Raw genomic sequence first — 16,232 nt, forward strand, 5'->3', positions numbered from 1 at the left:
TCTGCTTTTGGTCTGGGGGGTCCAGACCTCGGAGGCTCCAGTATTGACTGGGGGGATCAAGTCCTGGTGCTCCTGTACTGTCTGGGCTGGGGGAGGACATGGTCCGATGCTGCCTGGGGGGGTCTGGCACTGGCTGGTCCAGCCCAGTTCCAGCCGGAGTGGGAGGTACCCTGGACTGGCAGGGGGCTCCGGTCCCGGACGGGGGGGTGATGCCGATCGGGAGGTGATGCCGGCCCGGGACGGGGGGTGATGCCGATCGGGGGGTGATGCCGATCGGGGGGGTGATGCCGATCGGGGGGTGATGCCGGCCGGGGCTCCGGTGCTGCAGTGCCGCGGGTGCCAGTGGCGCTGCGGCAGCCGGGGCGGGGAGGGGGGGAAGGGGCCGGTACCGGGGGCGGCGGGGCCGGGTGGGGCGGGGCGGGCCCGGGGCGGTGCTGCCGGTGCCGCTGCCGGCGCTGCCGGTGCCGGTGCCGGTCCGGTCCGGCGGGCCCGGGGCCGCGGGCGGGGCGGGGGCGGGGGCGGCGCTGCCGGCCCGGCCCGGGGCGGGGGGGCCGGACGGGACGGTGACGGTCCCCGGCGCGGCGGGCCCGGCGCGGCCGCTGGCGGAGCATGAGGGAGCCATGAGCCCGCTGCGGGGCTGGCTGCTGGCCGCGCTGCTCTCGCTCGCCCCGCGGGCAGGTAGGTCCGGACCCGCTCCCGCTCCCGCTCCCGCACCGGCATCGCCCCCGGTACCGGCTCCGCATCGTCCCGCTCCGCTCCCGCTCCCGGCCCCGCCGCCGCCGCTGCGGCTTTTTCGCTGCATCGACACATTTTTCCGCAGCGCCGCCCCGCAGAGCCCCGGGAGGGGCCGGGCCCGCGACCCCCCCGCACCGGCCCCGGCCCCGCACCTGCCCCCCGCTCCCGGCCCCGCACCACCCCCGGCCCCGCACCTGCCCCAGCCCCGCGGTCTCCCCCGACCCCGCAGCCGCTCTGGCCCCGCGCCCCCCACCTCGCTGTGTTCGCAGCGGCCCCCCCGTGTCCCCTCTCCGGAGGTGGCCCCATAGCAGCCCTTCATGTCCCCTCCAGGATGTGTCCCCATCTCGGTTCCCCCGTCCCCTGCGTGTCCCCATAGGTGTCCTCATAGCAGCTCTCCATATCCCCTTGGGATATGTCCCTATAGCGGCCACCCCCGTGTCCCCTGGGTGTCGCCTCCGAAGGTGTCCCTGCACCAGTCCTGCTGTCCCCTCGATGTCCCCTCTGGGGGGTGTCCCCATACCGGTCTTCCATCTCCCACTGGGTGGCGTCCCCAGCCTGGCCCTCACTGTCCCCTGGATGTCCCCTCTCAGATGTGTCCCCATTCCCGTCCCCGTTTTCCCTGGATGTTCCCTCTATGATATGCTGACACCCCCTCTAACCCTTCCTCCAGGTGTGATGGCATTTCTGAGTCCCCCCCATGTCCCCTGGGTGTCCCCTTTAGGATGTACCACTGCATCTGAGGCCCCCTGAGCTTCCCCTCCCAGACGTGCTCCCATATCGGTCCCCTCCATCCCCTGGGCACTCCCCAGCCCGTGCTTCCTCGGTGTCCCCTCCTGGACACACCAGCGTACCTGGATGTCCCCCCGCGTCCCCAGCTGTCCAGCCACCCTCCACATTCCACGGGTGTCCCCTTCGGGATGCAGTGCCACACTCGGGGCACCCCCAGAGCATGTTTCCCAACTCTGTCTCCATGTGTCCCATTCCCTCGTGTACCTACCCCTCCTCATCCCCATCCCCCCATGTCCTCATCTTCCCGTGTCCCTGTCCCTCCTTGTCCCCATCCCTCTTCAACCCTCTCCCCCCGTGTCCCAGCCCCGTGTCCCGCCCCCCGGGGTCACCCCTGTCCCTGTCCCGCAGGTCCCGCCGCGCAGGCCGGGGCGGTGCCGCGGAGGGTCCCGCGGGCCGGATGGCAGGACGGGCGGGTGGTCTCCCAGATCACCCACCCCAGCAGGTTGGTGGGGCAGAGCTCGGGAGGAGGAGAAGTCTCAAAGCATCAGCTGGACACCAGGGTCAGGAATGAACCTGGACGAAGAGGAAGAGGAGGAGGACCCGTAAGTGAACCGGAGCCCCCCACCCGCTCCCTGTCCGGGGTCCCAGGCGGGTGGCAGATCCCCAGGCAGCCGCTGCTGCTGGTCCAGCTGCCTCCCAGTGCACGTGTGGGCACCAGCATCCCAAACCAGAGCCCTCGTCCCCGCAGGGACCATCCCACTGCCATTCACCCCGAAGGGACACCGAGCTGTGCCTCGAAATCCCATTAAATCTGGGTATTGGCAGCGCCCGGGCGTTGGGAGAGATGGAACGGGAGCGAGGAGGTGGCGGGCAGGGCTCCCACAGCATAAGGAACGAGTTCGTGGCTCTGCTGAGGAGGGATCCAGGCCCTGTGGGAGCAGCCCCCCGTGTCCCACCCTGTGCTGCTCCCCAACCCCCTCGGGCTCGGTGCGTCCTTTATCCCGCTGGCTGGTGCTCCCAGCGTTTCAGGGAGCGGCACACGCTCCCATCCGGCCCGGGGGGGTTGAGGCTCTGGCAGCCGCCCAGGCCGGCGCCCATCGATCCCCGCCCGCGCCGGGGAAAGGGGGGATGATGAGCTGCGCTCACCGCAAAGGTGATTTACACCCGGCATCGAGTGAAAACGCCGGACGCCGGGAAGCGCCGGCAGCCGCCGCGCTGGCGGGAGGCCAGGGAGGTGTTAAACCAGAGAGCCACGGGGGGATGGAGCGGCGGAGGTCCCGGGAACTCGGGGCTGGGTCCCGGCGGCAGAGCCCCGGTGACTCTCTCCAGCCGCGCTGCCTGACCCCGGGGATGCGCTCTTGGCGCGGGACATCCCCTTCCGTGGTGACAAACGGGTTCTCCCCCCCTGCGTCTCCATCCCCGGGCTGTGCCGGGTCCCGGCGAGGGGACAAGGCGCCCCAGGGAGGGTTTGCCTTTTCCCGGCTTCTCCGTGTGAAGTGCCGGAGCTCCCGAGGGACCCGCTGGCAGGGCTGGGCTCTCACCCGTGCGGTGAGTTTGCGGGGTCTCAGGCCGCGCCGCAGCGCTCGGCTCCCGCTGCCGCTCCAGCTCCATCTCCCGCTGCCGGCGGCAGGAATTAGGTCAGGAGCGCCGGGCGCCGCAGGGAGGGAGAAGCGCCGGCTCGGCTGCGGCGGCCGAGTTGGGCCCAGCGCCGGGGGGACCCCCCACCCCACCCCGGCACCTGGGGAGGGGGCGATGGGACACGGGAGCCCTCCCGGTACCACGGGGGTGGTGATGGGATTGAGGATAAAAAAACCCAGTGATTTCCTTTATGCTGAATTTTTGGGGTTTAAAAATAAAAGTGCAGCTTCACGGGCTGCCTGTTTGGATTGAGGTTTTAATTGTTATTTTAGTTATTAGTTTGGGGGGTGCTGACGGCCCGGGCTCTCCTGCAGGGGCTGCATCTGGCGCAGGTGAGCTTCGTGGTGCACGCCTTCGGCTCCACCTTCACCCTCGACCTCCGGCTGAACCAGTGAGTGATGGGTGACCCCCGCGGGGGTCCTGGGGAGGGCACCCACCGTGGGGCTGCTGCCGCCCCCCAGCAGGAGGGAGGGGGTGGAGGAGCTGGGGGTGCTCGGGGATGGGGGAGTTGTGCAGAGTCGTCCCAGTTTCAGTACTGGGGGCTGAGCCCGTGGGGTCCATGGGGTGCCAGCACCCTCCCAAACTGGAGAGGGGTCCCACCGTGGGATGATTCCACGTATAGGGATAGCGGCAGGGCTCCCACACTGGGGTGATGTCGTGTGCATGGATGGCTGCTGTCGTCTCCCTCTTCCTCCTCTTCCTCCCCACCCCACGGCCTCTCACCCCCTACCTGCTCCCGGCAGCCACCTCCTCGCCTCTCACTACGTGGAGCGGCACCTCGGCGCGGGCGGCAACGGCAACCACAGCACGGTAAGCTGCGTGCCACACCTTGCCAAGCCAAGCCATGCCACGCCAGCGCTGGGGTCATGGTGGCAGGTTTATAAATCCTACAGAAGCCCTGGAGTGCCCCCGACAGCAGCTCAGCACGCACCTTCCCCCTGGGTGCCCCCGGGTGCCCCTGGTGTACCAGCTCGTGCATGGGCTGTTGCCATGGTGATGGGGGATGCTCCTCACACAGGGGCGGTGATGGGGATCCCCGCGTGCTGTGGGCGTACCCCGAGGGTGCCGGGCACTGAGCCCCAGAGCCCCCAACCTGGGGTGCAGCCCCTGGGGGTGCAGGGCGGGGTGGACCCCCCGTGCTCAGCACCGTCCCTGCCCCGCAGGGTGCGGGGGAGCACTGCTACTACCAGGGCCGGATCCGGGGGCAGCCCCGCTCCTTCGCCGCCCTCTCCAGCTGCCAGGGCCTGCGGTGAGTACCCCGCCACTGCCAAAAGGGGAGCTGGGGGGACTGCACCCCTCTGCACCCCGACAACCCCGTCTCTGCTTGCAGGGGGGTCTTCTCGGACGGCCGAGCCACCTACCTGATCGAGCCCCAGGCGGGCGCCGAGCACGGGCAGGTGAGTGGCAGCACTGAGACCTGCCATGTGCTACCTCAGTTCCCCCAGGCTGGGGGACAGCCTTGGGGACACGGGGTCGGGGCAGTCCCCTCTCCACACGTGGCCATGACACTCCTCTCCCCACGACAGGGCCTCCGACCGCACGTCGTCCAGCGCGTCCCCAGCTGCCCCCGCCCGGGTGAGCCTCTGTGCAGAGCCGGCGCTCGTCCCCGGGGACTGGTGGCACTGTGTCCTGGTGTCCCACCAGCTTTGTCCCTTCCCTCCAGGCTGCCTTTTCCCTGTGCTGAGCCAGCGAGACACGGGTGGGATACCAAAGCTGCGGCGGCGGCGGCAGGTCAGTGGGGACAGCGGGGGGCACAGGGCAGGGACACAGGACGTGAGGCAGGGACACAGGACGTGAGGCAGGGGACAGAGGATGTGGGGCAGGGGACAAGGGCGCTTGACCTGGGTTGATCTCTGGCTGTTGGCTGCGGGTGCTGCTCCTGCCTGGGCTTGGGGACGCCCAGGGGACCCACTGGAAGAATGCAGGGGCTCCATCCCAAGCCCACCCAGCGGTTTTCCCCACTCCCTGCATCCCAAACATCCCTGGCGGGGTCAGGAGCCCCGTCCGGGTGGCCGATCCGGCCGGGGCCGGCTCAGCGCGGGCTCCCTCCGCAGGTCCGCCGAGCCCAGCACACGGTGCACAGCGAGACCAAGTACATCGAGCTGGCCGTGGTGAACGACCACCAGCTGGTGAGCGTGGGGGTCTCCGGGGCTGGTAGGGGGGTGAGGGGTCAGGGTGGCCCCCCCCAACCCTACCTGGTCCCTGGTGTCCCCCCAGTTCCTGCAGCTCCGCAAGTCCGTGGTTCTCACCAGCAACTTCGCCAAGTCCGTGGTCAACCTGGCTGACATGGTGAGGGGGGGATCCCGGGGGAGGGGTTGTCTCTCGGGGGAATTTGTCTCTCGGGATGGGTTGTAGCTGGGGGGCTTATCTCTGGTTTGTTCCTGGGGGGTTCGTTCTCCGGGGATTTGTCCCCAGTGTGGGCTTATCCCTGGAGAGGGGGTTTGTACCCAATCCCTGGTGGGTTTGTCACTGGGGGTTTGTCCTTGAGGGGACTGTCCCCAGAAGCTGATGGGTTTGTCCCCAGGGAGCTTGTCCCTCATTCCTGGCAGGTTTATCCTGGGGGGTTGGTCCTCAGCACCGACTGGGTTGGTCCCTTGGGAGTTGATCCCCAGGGTGTTTGTCCCACTATTTTTTTTTTCTCTGGCACTTGCTGGGTTTGTCCCATTGCTGGTTTGTCCCTGGGGAATTGTCCCTGGTGACGGACGTGTGTGTCCAGCTCCTGGGGGATTTGTCTCCAGGGGTTTGTTCCCAGTAACTGGTGGCTTTGTCCCTGGGAGGGGTCTCATCCCCAGCACCATCCCCTCGTCCCCGCAGATCTACAAGGAGCAGCTCAACACCCGCATCGTGCTGGTGGCCATGGAGACGTGGGCGGCGGAGGATCGGATCCGGATGGGACCGGACTCCCTGGAGACCCTGAACGAGTTTGTGAAGTACCGGCGGGAGGGGCTGGCGGAGCACAGCGACACCGTCCACCTCTTCTCGTGAGCACCACGGCCCCGTGTGCCCCCCGCGCCCGGGGGTTGTGTCCCCCGTCTCCACCATCCTCTTCCTCGCAGGGGCCGGACGTTCCAGAGCAGCCGCAGCGGCACCGCCTTCGTGGGGGGCATTTGCTCCCCCACCCGCGCCGGCGGCGTCAACGAGGTGGGTGCGGAGAGACCCCCGCGAGGGCGGGCTGGGCACAGGGACGGGGGTCCCCGCGGTGACACCCCGTGGCTCCTGTGTAGTACGGCAACGTGGCGGCCATGGCGGTGACACTGGCACAGACCCTGGGGCAGAACGTGGGCATGATGTGGAACAAGCACCGCACGGCCGCAGGTACCACCCGCCACCGCCGGGGGGATGGGGACAGTGGGGACACACCGCGGTGCCGCCAGGCTGGCACGGGACAGCCGGCATCCCCCAGCCCCTCTCCTCTCCCCCCAGGGGACTGCCGGTGTCCGGACTCGTGGCTGGGCTGTATCATGGAGGACACAGGGTGAGTGCCCGCTCGGGGTGGCACTGCCACGTCCCCTGCACACCCCGTGGCACTGCTCCCGGCAGGGGCATCGCTGAGGGTCCTGCCCCGGTTCAGGTGCCTGGCCGTGACCCAGGCAGGGCAGGGGGTGACAGTGGCCCCCACCCCACAGGTATTACCTCCCGAGGAAGTTTTCCCGATGCAGCATCGACGAGTACAACCAGTTCCTGCAGGACGGCGGCGGCAGCTGCCTCTTCAACAAACCCCTGAAGGTAACGGGCCCCCCGACCCCCGACCTTGGGGATCACAGCGGGGATTGATGCTCCGGGGGTGACTCCCGGGGTCACCTGGGACTCGTGGTGTCCCCAGCCCCTGTCACAGCCAAGGTAACGGTGCCGGTGTTGAACCTGGGGTCACCGGACGGGGAAGAGCTGCACCCTCGTGCTTGACAGCGGTTTGGGGGTGCTGCCGTTCCCCAGGGATGTGATGCCCTTTTTGGGGGGCTCGTGGCAGCACTTGGCTCGGGGTCCCCCCAGAAGCTCTCATGTGTGTGTGCCATGTCCCCCCCTTGGTCCCGGCAGCTCCTGGACCCTCCGGAGTGCGGCAACGGCTTCGTGGAGGCGGGCGAGGAGTGTGACTGTGGCTCGCTGGCGGTGAGCGGGGACGGGGGGCTGCTCACCAGATGGGGGGCTGCTCCCCGACACTGTGGGGGCATCTCGGGGATGCCAGAGGGCTGATGGCTGTGGTTCTGGCTGCTGTCCTGGCAGGAGTGTGCAAGGAGCGGGGGGAACTGCTGCAAGAAGTGCACCCTGACCCACGACGCCATGTGCAGCGACGGGCTCTGCTGCAAGGGCTGCAAGGTGTGGCGCTGGGGGGGCTCTGGATCTGGGAATCCCCTAAGGGTTCTGTCCCATTCCTGATGTGTTGGTGTCACACCCTGTACAGTACGAGCCACGGGGTGTGTCCTGCCGGGAGGCTGTGAACGAGTGTGACATGCCCGAGAGCTGCACCGGGGACTCCAGCCAGGTGAGGGGGGCTGGGGACACAGTGGGACACATTGTGGGGCCATGTGGCATCACCTGCCCTCTTTTCCACGTCCCCACAGTGTCCTCCCAACCTCCACAAGCTGGATGGATACTTCTGTGAGAATGAGCAGGTGAGTCCAGCCCTGTGTGGTCAGACAGGGCCCTGGAGCTGGGCATGTCCCCGTGGGCTCCAACGTCGGGGCTTGGGCGTGTTTGTTGGAAGAGCATTGGGACTGTCCAAGGCCAGGTCGGACAGGGCTTGGAGCAACCTGGCCTAGTGGAAAGTGTCCCTGCCCATGGAAGGAGGGTGGAATGGATGCTCTTTAAGGTCCCTTCCATCCCAAACCAGTCTGTGCAGGTTTTGGGGTCAGCCGGGGTCCCTGTGTGCCCACTGCTGTCCCGTGGCTGTGCACACGTGAGGGTCCCACTCCTTGCACTGCATGAGCCAGGGCGGTGGGCTCGGGGCCAGGCACACGTGTGGGGAGCTCATTGTCCCTGCACCATCTCCACAGCCATGCACATGTGGGAAACCCTCTGCAGCCCCCAGTCCCTCTGCAGCCCCCTCACCCCTCTGCAGCCCCCTCACCCCTCTGCAGCCCCCTCACCCCTCTGCAGCCCCTGGTCCCTCTGCAGCCCCTGACTCCTCTCCCCTCTCACAGGGACGATGCTACGGCGGGCGCTGCAAAACCCGAGACCGTCAGTGCAATGCTCTGTGGGGCCGTGGTGAGTGTGGGCCTGGGGTGGGGGACACAGGGGGTGACAGGCGGGTGACAGGCAGGTGACACCCGCTCTTCCCCAGGCTCGGCCGAGCGCTTCTGCTACGAGAAGCTGAACGTGGAGGGGACGGAGCGGGGGAACTGCGGGCGCGAGGGCCTGGGCTGGCTGCAGTGCAACAAGCAGTGAGTGACCCTCGTCCCTGCGCCCCCTCCCGGCGCCCCCCGCCACCCCAGTGACACCACCGCCGCCTTGCAGGGACGTCCTCTGCGGCTTCCTCCTCTGCGCCAACATCTCGGGGTCGCCGCGGGTGGGGGAACTCAGCGGGGAAATCGCCACCACCACCTTCTTCCACCAGAACCGCTACGTGGACTGCAGGTGGGTGTCACCGCGGGGACAGCGGTGGCCCTGGGGCAGGGCGGTCCCGGTGCCACCCGCTCTGGCTGTCCCGGCACAGGGGGGGCCACGTGCAGCTGGTGGACGGCTCAGACCTGAGCTACGTGGAGGACGGGACGCCCTGCGGGCCCGGAATGCTCTGTCTCGACCGCAAATGCCTTCCAGCCACCGCCTTTAACTTCAGCTCCTGCCCCGGCAGCTGGGACGGGAAGATCTGCTTCGACCACGGGGTGAGGGGCACGGCGGGGACAGAGGGGACCCGGGGGGCGTCACGGTCACGGGGGTGACACCGTCCCTGCGTAGGTTTGCAGCAACGAGGGGAAGTGCATCTGCCGGGCGGAGTGGACGGGGAAGGACTGCAGCGTCTACGACCCCATCCCGGAGCCGAAGCCGACGGGGGAGACGGAGCGATACAAGGGTCCGTGTGCCCGCGGGGGGGGACGGGCTCCCTGCAACCCCGCTGGGCCCCAGGCACTGCAGACTGGGGGGTCCCACTTTGTCCACATCCACACCGGGGATCCAGAATGTCCCCCCACCCCGGTGCCGCAGCTCGGCTGGGTTTTCCCCCTCTCCCGGGTCCCCACAGCACTGGGGTGTCCCTGGGGCTGTGTCCCTGTGTCCCTGCGTCCCCTCCCCACTGAGGTGTCTCCCTATGGCTGGGTTTGTCCCCCTCCCAGGTCCTCACGGCACTAGGACTGCCCTGGGGCTGTGTCCTGGTGTCCTCATGTCCCCTTCCTACTGACATGTTCCCTGTGGCTGGGCTTGTCCCTTTCCCAAGTCCCCCTGGCACTGGGACATCGCTGGGGCTGTGTCCCCATGTCCCCATGTCTCCTTCCCACTGACGTGTGACCCTGTCCCCTCCTCCCTGTCCCCTCTGTCACAGGTCCCAGTGGCACCAATATCATTATCGGCTCCATCGCGGGGGCCGTGCTGGTGGCTGCCATCGTCCTTGGGGGGACAGGCTGGGGATTTAAGTAAGCAGCCACCGCATGGCTCGTCCCCTCTGCTGCTGTCACCGGCCACGTCCTCCCCGTGCACCGTCACCACCCCAGGACCAGGCCTGTGCCCCCCCGGGGCACTGCCAGTCCCCCCGGCTGGTCATCCCCTGCAGTGTGGCCCCCGGTCCCCTTGTCCCTGCCTGGTCCCCTGGCCCTGCCTGGTCCCTTGTCCCAGCCCCTGCCTGCCCCCTGGCCCTGCCTGCCCTGCCTGCATGTGCCATTGGGGTGTCACTGTCACCCCGACCCCGTGGCCGTGTCTGTCCCCAAGCATGGGGTGCCGGGGCGGGGGCTGTGTCAGTGGCCCCCTGTGTGTGCCCCTGCCTGGCACCGGGACACTGCTGCTGCCTGTGGGACCAGGGACACCGAGGGGGGGAACACACCGTGGGGGACAGCAGAGACTTGGGGGTGGCACTAATGCTCCTCTCCTCTCCCCCTGCCACCCCCCCAAGGAACATCCGCCGAGGAAGGTACGACCCGGCGCAGCAGGGAGTGTAACCGTGTCCCCCCCATCGTCCCGTCACCGTCCCTGTCACCGTCACCGTCCGGCAGCCTGACGGCGTGGGAGCCCCCGGGCCCGTCTGTCCGTGTCGCTGTGTGTCCGGCCGTGCTGTCTCCATCTCTGTGCCCCCACAGCTGAACAGGGACAGCGGCTGGGAGGGCCTGGCAGCAGCCCCCCCCCCGGTGCTGGCTCATTTCAGCTCAGTGTCCCCCCCATGTGTCACCCCCTTGTCACAGCCCCCCACTAAACACACCCCACTTCTGTGTTGCAGGTCCGGGGGGGCCTGAGCGGGGCTGCTCTGCCCCACCCCCCCAGCGCCTCATTAACAGCAATTAAATGGGGCGGCGCTGCCGAGGGTCCGGCCGAGGAGGAGAGCGGTGGGGGGGCACCCGGGACCACCCCCCGACCCCCCCACTGCACCACCACGAATGTACAGGGACCCCCAGCCCCCCCGGGCTGGCGGCACTCGGCACCGGGATGAATGTACCTGCGGGGGCCAGCGGGGAGCCCCCGGCCCCACATCCCCCTCCCTGCCCCCCAGCAACATCTTCCAGCCTGGGGGCCTGGGTCCCCCAAAAGGCAGCCCTGTGTCCCCCAGGATGAGGCCAGTATGCCCAGTACCAGGCCAGCACCCCTCTCCCAGTGCAGGGCCTGGGAGTTGTGTCCCCCCAGCCCAGATGGGGACCAAGGACTGCACCCCCAGATGTGCTTCCCTCCCCCCCCAAAGTGGCTCAGCAGCCCCCATATGGGATATATCCCCTCAAACTTCCCCCGACCCCCCATGTCATGGCTACACCCCCCAAGCCATGAGACCCCGAGGTCCCCAGTGGTGGGACCGGCACCCACAGGTGACAGCTCTTCCTCTGGGGTGGGGGCTGTCCCCCCACCACTTCCCCAGCTCAGGCAGGTGAACCCCAAACTGGTGACACTGGAGTTGGGGGGGCAGGTGACAGCAGGGCCCTCCCCGGGGGACTGGGGCACAGGGTGAGCCCTGGACTGGTGGCACGTGGGGCACTTTCATGGGTGACACATGTCACCCCAGCCCCAGGACAGGCTCGTGGCACCTGTGCCCCCCAGGATGGGTTTTCCCCATCCCCAGGGCAGGTGTGGGGGATGTGTGACCCTGTCCCAAGGCATGTGGCACATGTCACTCTGCATGGGGTGACTCTGTAGGGCCACCCAACCCACAGCACCACAAAGCACCAGGGGCCACACTGGTCCCTTCAACCACTGGTGACATTCAGCATGGAGGGGGACACCCCTGGTGACACTTGGGGGGTGTGTCTGTATGTGTGGGGACACTCCTGGGGACACTCAGCAGGGTGACAATGGGGGATGACATGCCATGCCCATGGCACTGTGGGGTGTCCCCTCTGTGTGTCCCCCTTGCCTGGTGTCCCTGCCCCACACCGAGCCCCTTTGCCATGGAGCCTGAGGGTGACCGAGGCTGTCCCCAAGCCAAGGCAGGAGGTGGCCCCAGCCTGGTGTGACAGCCCCGCTGGGCACCCACAGCACCCACGGGTAGCACCACAGGGGACGGGTGGGGGGGGACAGCAGAATGGGGGTGGCTGGACATCCCCAGACTGGGCTTCTCTGGTGGCTTCTTGTGTGACATACAAGCGACGGGCTGGGGGACACAGGGACCTGAGGCCACCGTGGGCACGGGAGGGGTCTGGATCCACCCCCATCCCTATCACTGTCACCACAGTGTCCCCACAGCTGCCACAGCCACAGCCCCGAGGTGCTTCCTGGGCGAGGGGACGCCTCTGGCTCAGAGCAAGAAGCCACCGTTGTCACTGGGTTTGGGGGCATTAATATATATATATATATATAAATATCAGGACTTTTCTTAATGATTTTAACGCTGTAAGGGCGGGAGGGCGGGAGGGCCCACGGTGGGGACGAGGGGGGCACCCGTGGCGTGGCCGGGGGGGACACCCAGTGCTTCCAGAGCCAAGAGAGCAGAACCCCCCCCAGCCCCCGCAGGCTGAACCCACGGGCCCCGTCCTGTCCCGCAGCCGGGGACAAGCACAGCGGGGCGGGGACCCCCCGTGCCCCCCTCACCGCACCGCCGCCATCCCGCACCGCCTCGCTCCGCTACCGCCCGCAGCCGGGCCGGGCCCGGGGGCTCCGCCGCCCCCGCCCAGCGCCCGCCGCGCCTCCGCTCCTGCTTTGCACGTGCTGGGAGCCGCTGGAGCCGCCGCTGGAGCCGCTGGAGCCGCTGGAGCCGGTGCCGGAGCTGCCGCGCGCTCCTGGCTCGGCCCCGGCTCCGGCCCCGGCCGCCTCCTGCAATGTCGCAGAAATTTATTTACAATAAAGGTTTGGAAAACGATGGGGCTCCGCTTCTCACCCGCGCGGGGACGGGGGCAAGGGCATCCCTGGATTTCATCTGTGAGGATGCTCCGGCCCTTGGTCCCCTTCAGCTCATCCCGCTGACGTCTTCCCCATGTCCCACACTCCACGCGATTCCCATGTCTGGGCCGGGAGTCTCCCAGAATGGAGCCGATGGCACATGGCGAGTGCCACCAAGCTCCCTCCCTCCGAGCCTTTGCCAGGCTGAGGACCCTATCCCACTGCGGGGACAAGTGGCTGCTCTCTGTCCCACCACAGAGATGCTCATTCCCAGTGTGAGGACGCTGCTCCATCCCTGTCCCAGCACAGGGACAATGCTCCATCCCTGTCCCACCACGGGCATCCGTCCCCGTCCCAGTGCAAGGACACTGCTCCCACCCTATCCCACCATGGCCACCAGTCCCTGTGCCATTCCAGGGACACTGTCCCATTCCAGGGACCCCCTCAGCTGGGTGAGCACCGCACAGAATCCTGGCAGCGACCCCTGGAGAGGGGATCTGGGGGACGGGACCCCAGCTTCCAGAGAGACCTACGAGGGTGGAACGTCTTCCCGTGGAACCAACCCGGGTAATGCTGAGCGGGGGCTGGGCCGGGCTCCTGGGGACAGCCGGACTCCCTGGCACAGCGGGCCGGTTCCTTGGAAAAGCCGGGCTCCCCGGCACAGCCACTCCACAACCACCGACCAGGAGAGGGCTCTCCCAACCCAGCCCATGCGCGCCTGGGCTGGACCCGCATCCCTGACGTCCCCGAGATGCTCCAGGGCCACGCGTGTCCCCGCGGCCCCAGCCCCGCTCTGGGAGGACGGACTGCGGGGACATGGGCACAGGCTGGGGGGACACGGGCACGGGCTGGGAGTGGGGGGTGCAGCACATCCCCCGTGTCAGGGTCCTTTGCTGGTAGACTCGGTGGCAGGTGGGGGGTCACCACGCGGGCGTCGCTCCTCTGGAGGACCCTTCTCTGCCCGCAGGGGACAAGGGGAAGGATGCAGAACAATTCCTGCTGTTACCAACCCCCCAGAACCCCCAAACACGGCGATGGAGGTGCCCCTCGCCCCGCAGAGCCCTGAAGGGACCTGTTCTGGTGCCCTCCACGCGTGGCAGGAAAACACCCCTGACCCAGCACCCTGTGAGGAGATGCTGAGCACGGGGCCAATACTCCGGGGTGCTGGGGGTGCCCTGAGCACCTCGGGGGGCTGCCAGGGTGGCCCCTGGGAGCTGCCTCCCCAGGGGGAGACCCAGCCCCAGGTGGGGGGCTCTCTCTGGTTCTGGAAGGGTCCAGCCCATCTTATTAAAGGGATCATCATCGTCCTCTCGCTCTGCCCCCAGTGGCTGCAGCCTCACAGGGGGTGGTGTGGGGAGAGGAAGATGCTGGAGGTGCCTCTGGCTGTGGCAGTGAGCACAGGGTGAGTGGGCACAGCAGAGCTGAGGGGTCTGCACCAGGAGCCCCCCATCACTGCCCCCTCACCACAGTGCCCTCCCCAACCAGGGCAAGACTGGGAGCAAACAGGGCTGTTTCCCCACCCCAGGCACCGTGAGCCTGTTGCTGCAGGGGCGTCTTTGTACCCCATAAAGGCTTTAGTGCAGCTTTGCTCCAGCCACAGAGGAGCTGCACCACAGCACGGAGCTATTTTGGGCTGGTGTTGAGATACCAGCACGATGAGTGAGTCAGAAATATTCCAGATGCACAGGCTGCCTCTGAATCTTGAGTTATTCAGAGTCTTCAGGGTCAGCAGGGCAAACCCCATGATTTAAGGTGGGCCCAGCTCCATCCTGCTGCCCCACAGGGTCACACAACACCCACAATGCATGATCAGGGCAGGGTCCTTGTGCCAGGGGCTGGGACTCGTGATGTCACCAGGGTGTGTTGGATGTGTCTTGGACAACTCCCCAGGACCACAAAAACTGCAGGCAGCAGGTCCAGTGCCCAAAGGTGCCTGACACCCCAGGCTGCCACTTCCCTCCATCACAAACTGCTTCAGATCCTTTCCAGCTCCCACATCCCACCACTCAGCTGCCCCAGGTTGGGAGCACAGGCAGGTGCTGCAGAATTCCTGCCTGTCCTCAGCTCCTTCCCTTCTCCTGACTAACCAGGGCTATGTCAGGGACCACCCTCCTGTCCGGGAGTCGCAGAGAGCCAGAAGGTCCCCCCCGAGCTTCCTGTTCTCCAGGCTGAGCCCCCCCAGCTCCCTCAGCTGCTCCTGGTGCTTCAGACCCTTCACCTAAGGGAAAAAAAAAAAACCAAACAAATCCCTCATTATTAGTAAACCCAAAGAAACAAGAACCCAAAGCTTCCCCCGCCCGTGTCTGCGCCATTGCATAATGGGAAACCCTCGAACCTAAAATATCCCCACTCCTCTGGTTGCTGAAGCTGATGATCGACCATCTGGCTGCAATTTTTCAACTCTAATCTAACGAGGTAGACACTGCTTTTGGGGTGAGCACAAGGACAAAAGCCCTCGTGGACTCCCCAGGAAGGTGGTCGTGGGTTCATGAGGGGGTGAGGGGGTTCCATGTGAGGAGCAGTTTGTGTGAGCAGAGGGAGGGTCTGGCTCCTCCTGGGATGTTTGGGGCACCTTTGGGAGGAGAGGGACACGTCAGATGGTCGGGAGGCACCGCTGCTGCTGTGTGGAATGATGGGGAATTGTGTCCTGAAGGGAGAGATCCATGGGGCACATCCCAGTTCCGTGGGGGCACATCCCAGCTCCATGGGGGTGCATCCCAGTTCCGTGGGGGCACATCCCAGTTCCATGGGGGCACATCCCAGTTCCGTGGGGGCACATCCCAGTTCCATGGGGGCACATCCCAGTTCCATGGGGGTACATCCCAGTTCCATGGGGGCACATCCCAGTTCCATGGGGGTACATCCCAGTTCCATGGGGGCACATCCCAGTTCCATGGGGGCACATCCCAGGTGAGGAGAATAACACCTCAAAGACAAGTTTCACAACCACATCCTCGTTTCCCACGCAAATAAGGAAGAACCTGAACTGAACTCTGACCACAAACCAGGACACTGGGAGGGGAGGGGAGGAGAGAGGCTTTTATTTAATACGTGTAAATTTTAGGGAAATTTACAGTTTTATCACCATGGAGAAACTCTGCAGGAGGAGCACACACACCTCAGGTGGAAGCACATCCCATCTCTGTCTCGCCCACGATGGGAATTTTGCTATTGAGGCTCCAGCTGGAAACAAGAAACAAACCTGTGCACAGAAAAGAGGCCTTTTGGGGAAAGTGGCTCCACACACCTCACACAGGCCTATCCCTCCACAGGCATTCCAGAAACCAGGCATGGGGGAAGGAGAGCTCAGAGCATCCAGCTGCCCAGGCTCTGCTGAGCACAGGCCATCCTCAGGGGAGGTGACTCCAGCTCTGGGTGGACCAGGTGGAGCTGGGCAGGTGGAATTGGAATGGATTGGAATGAATGGTCACAGGAATTTTGGTAAATGCTTGTAGCAGTTTGGCAAACACAACAGGTCGTGGTGACCACACTCACCTCCTGGGCTCCTTCCTGCTGGCTGTGCCCCTGAGCTCTTCCGGCTGACCATGGAATCACAGAAGATTAAGACCATCTTAAAGATCATCCATTCCAGCCCTCTGCCGTGGGCAGGGACACCTTCCACTGGAGCTCCATCCAACCCTACCTCAAACACTCCCAAGGATGGGGCAGCCACAGCTTCTCTGGGTAACCTG

General features: G+C 66.3%; 1 protein-coding gene across 1 annotated transcript; it reads left to right on the forward strand.

Moving 5' to 3' along the window:
• Positions 1-444: 444 nt before the first annotated feature.
• Positions 445-12,520, forward strand: ADAM11 (ADAM metallopeptidase domain 11). The gene is made up of 26 exons (XM_064636907.1): positions 445-678; positions 1,873-2,066; positions 3,417-3,493; positions 3,846-3,912; positions 4,266-4,351; positions 4,433-4,499; positions 4,629-4,677; positions 4,766-4,833; positions 5,157-5,231; positions 5,320-5,391; positions 5,917-6,083; positions 6,159-6,243; positions 6,327-6,417; positions 6,526-6,577; positions 6,729-6,828; positions 7,138-7,209; positions 7,324-7,416; positions 7,502-7,582; positions 7,662-7,712; positions 8,241-8,304; positions 8,381-8,480; positions 8,554-8,673; positions 8,753-8,921; positions 8,995-9,109; positions 9,575-9,665; positions 10,139-12,520. Exons 1-26 carry the CDS (start codon positions 621-623, stop codon positions 10,182-10,184), a joined length of 2,310 nt encoding a protein of 769 aa, XP_064492977.1. The 5' UTR covers positions 445-620; the 3' UTR covers positions 10,185-12,520.
• Positions 12,521-16,232: the final 3,712 nt, after the last annotated feature.

The sequence above is a fragment of the Pseudopipra pipra genome, chromosome 26 (assembly GCF_036250125.1).
Source record: "Pseudopipra pipra isolate bDixPip1 chromosome 26, bDixPip1.hap1, whole genome shotgun sequence".
Taxonomy (NCBI): domain Eukaryota; kingdom Metazoa; phylum Chordata; class Aves; order Passeriformes; family Pipridae; genus Pseudopipra; species Pseudopipra pipra.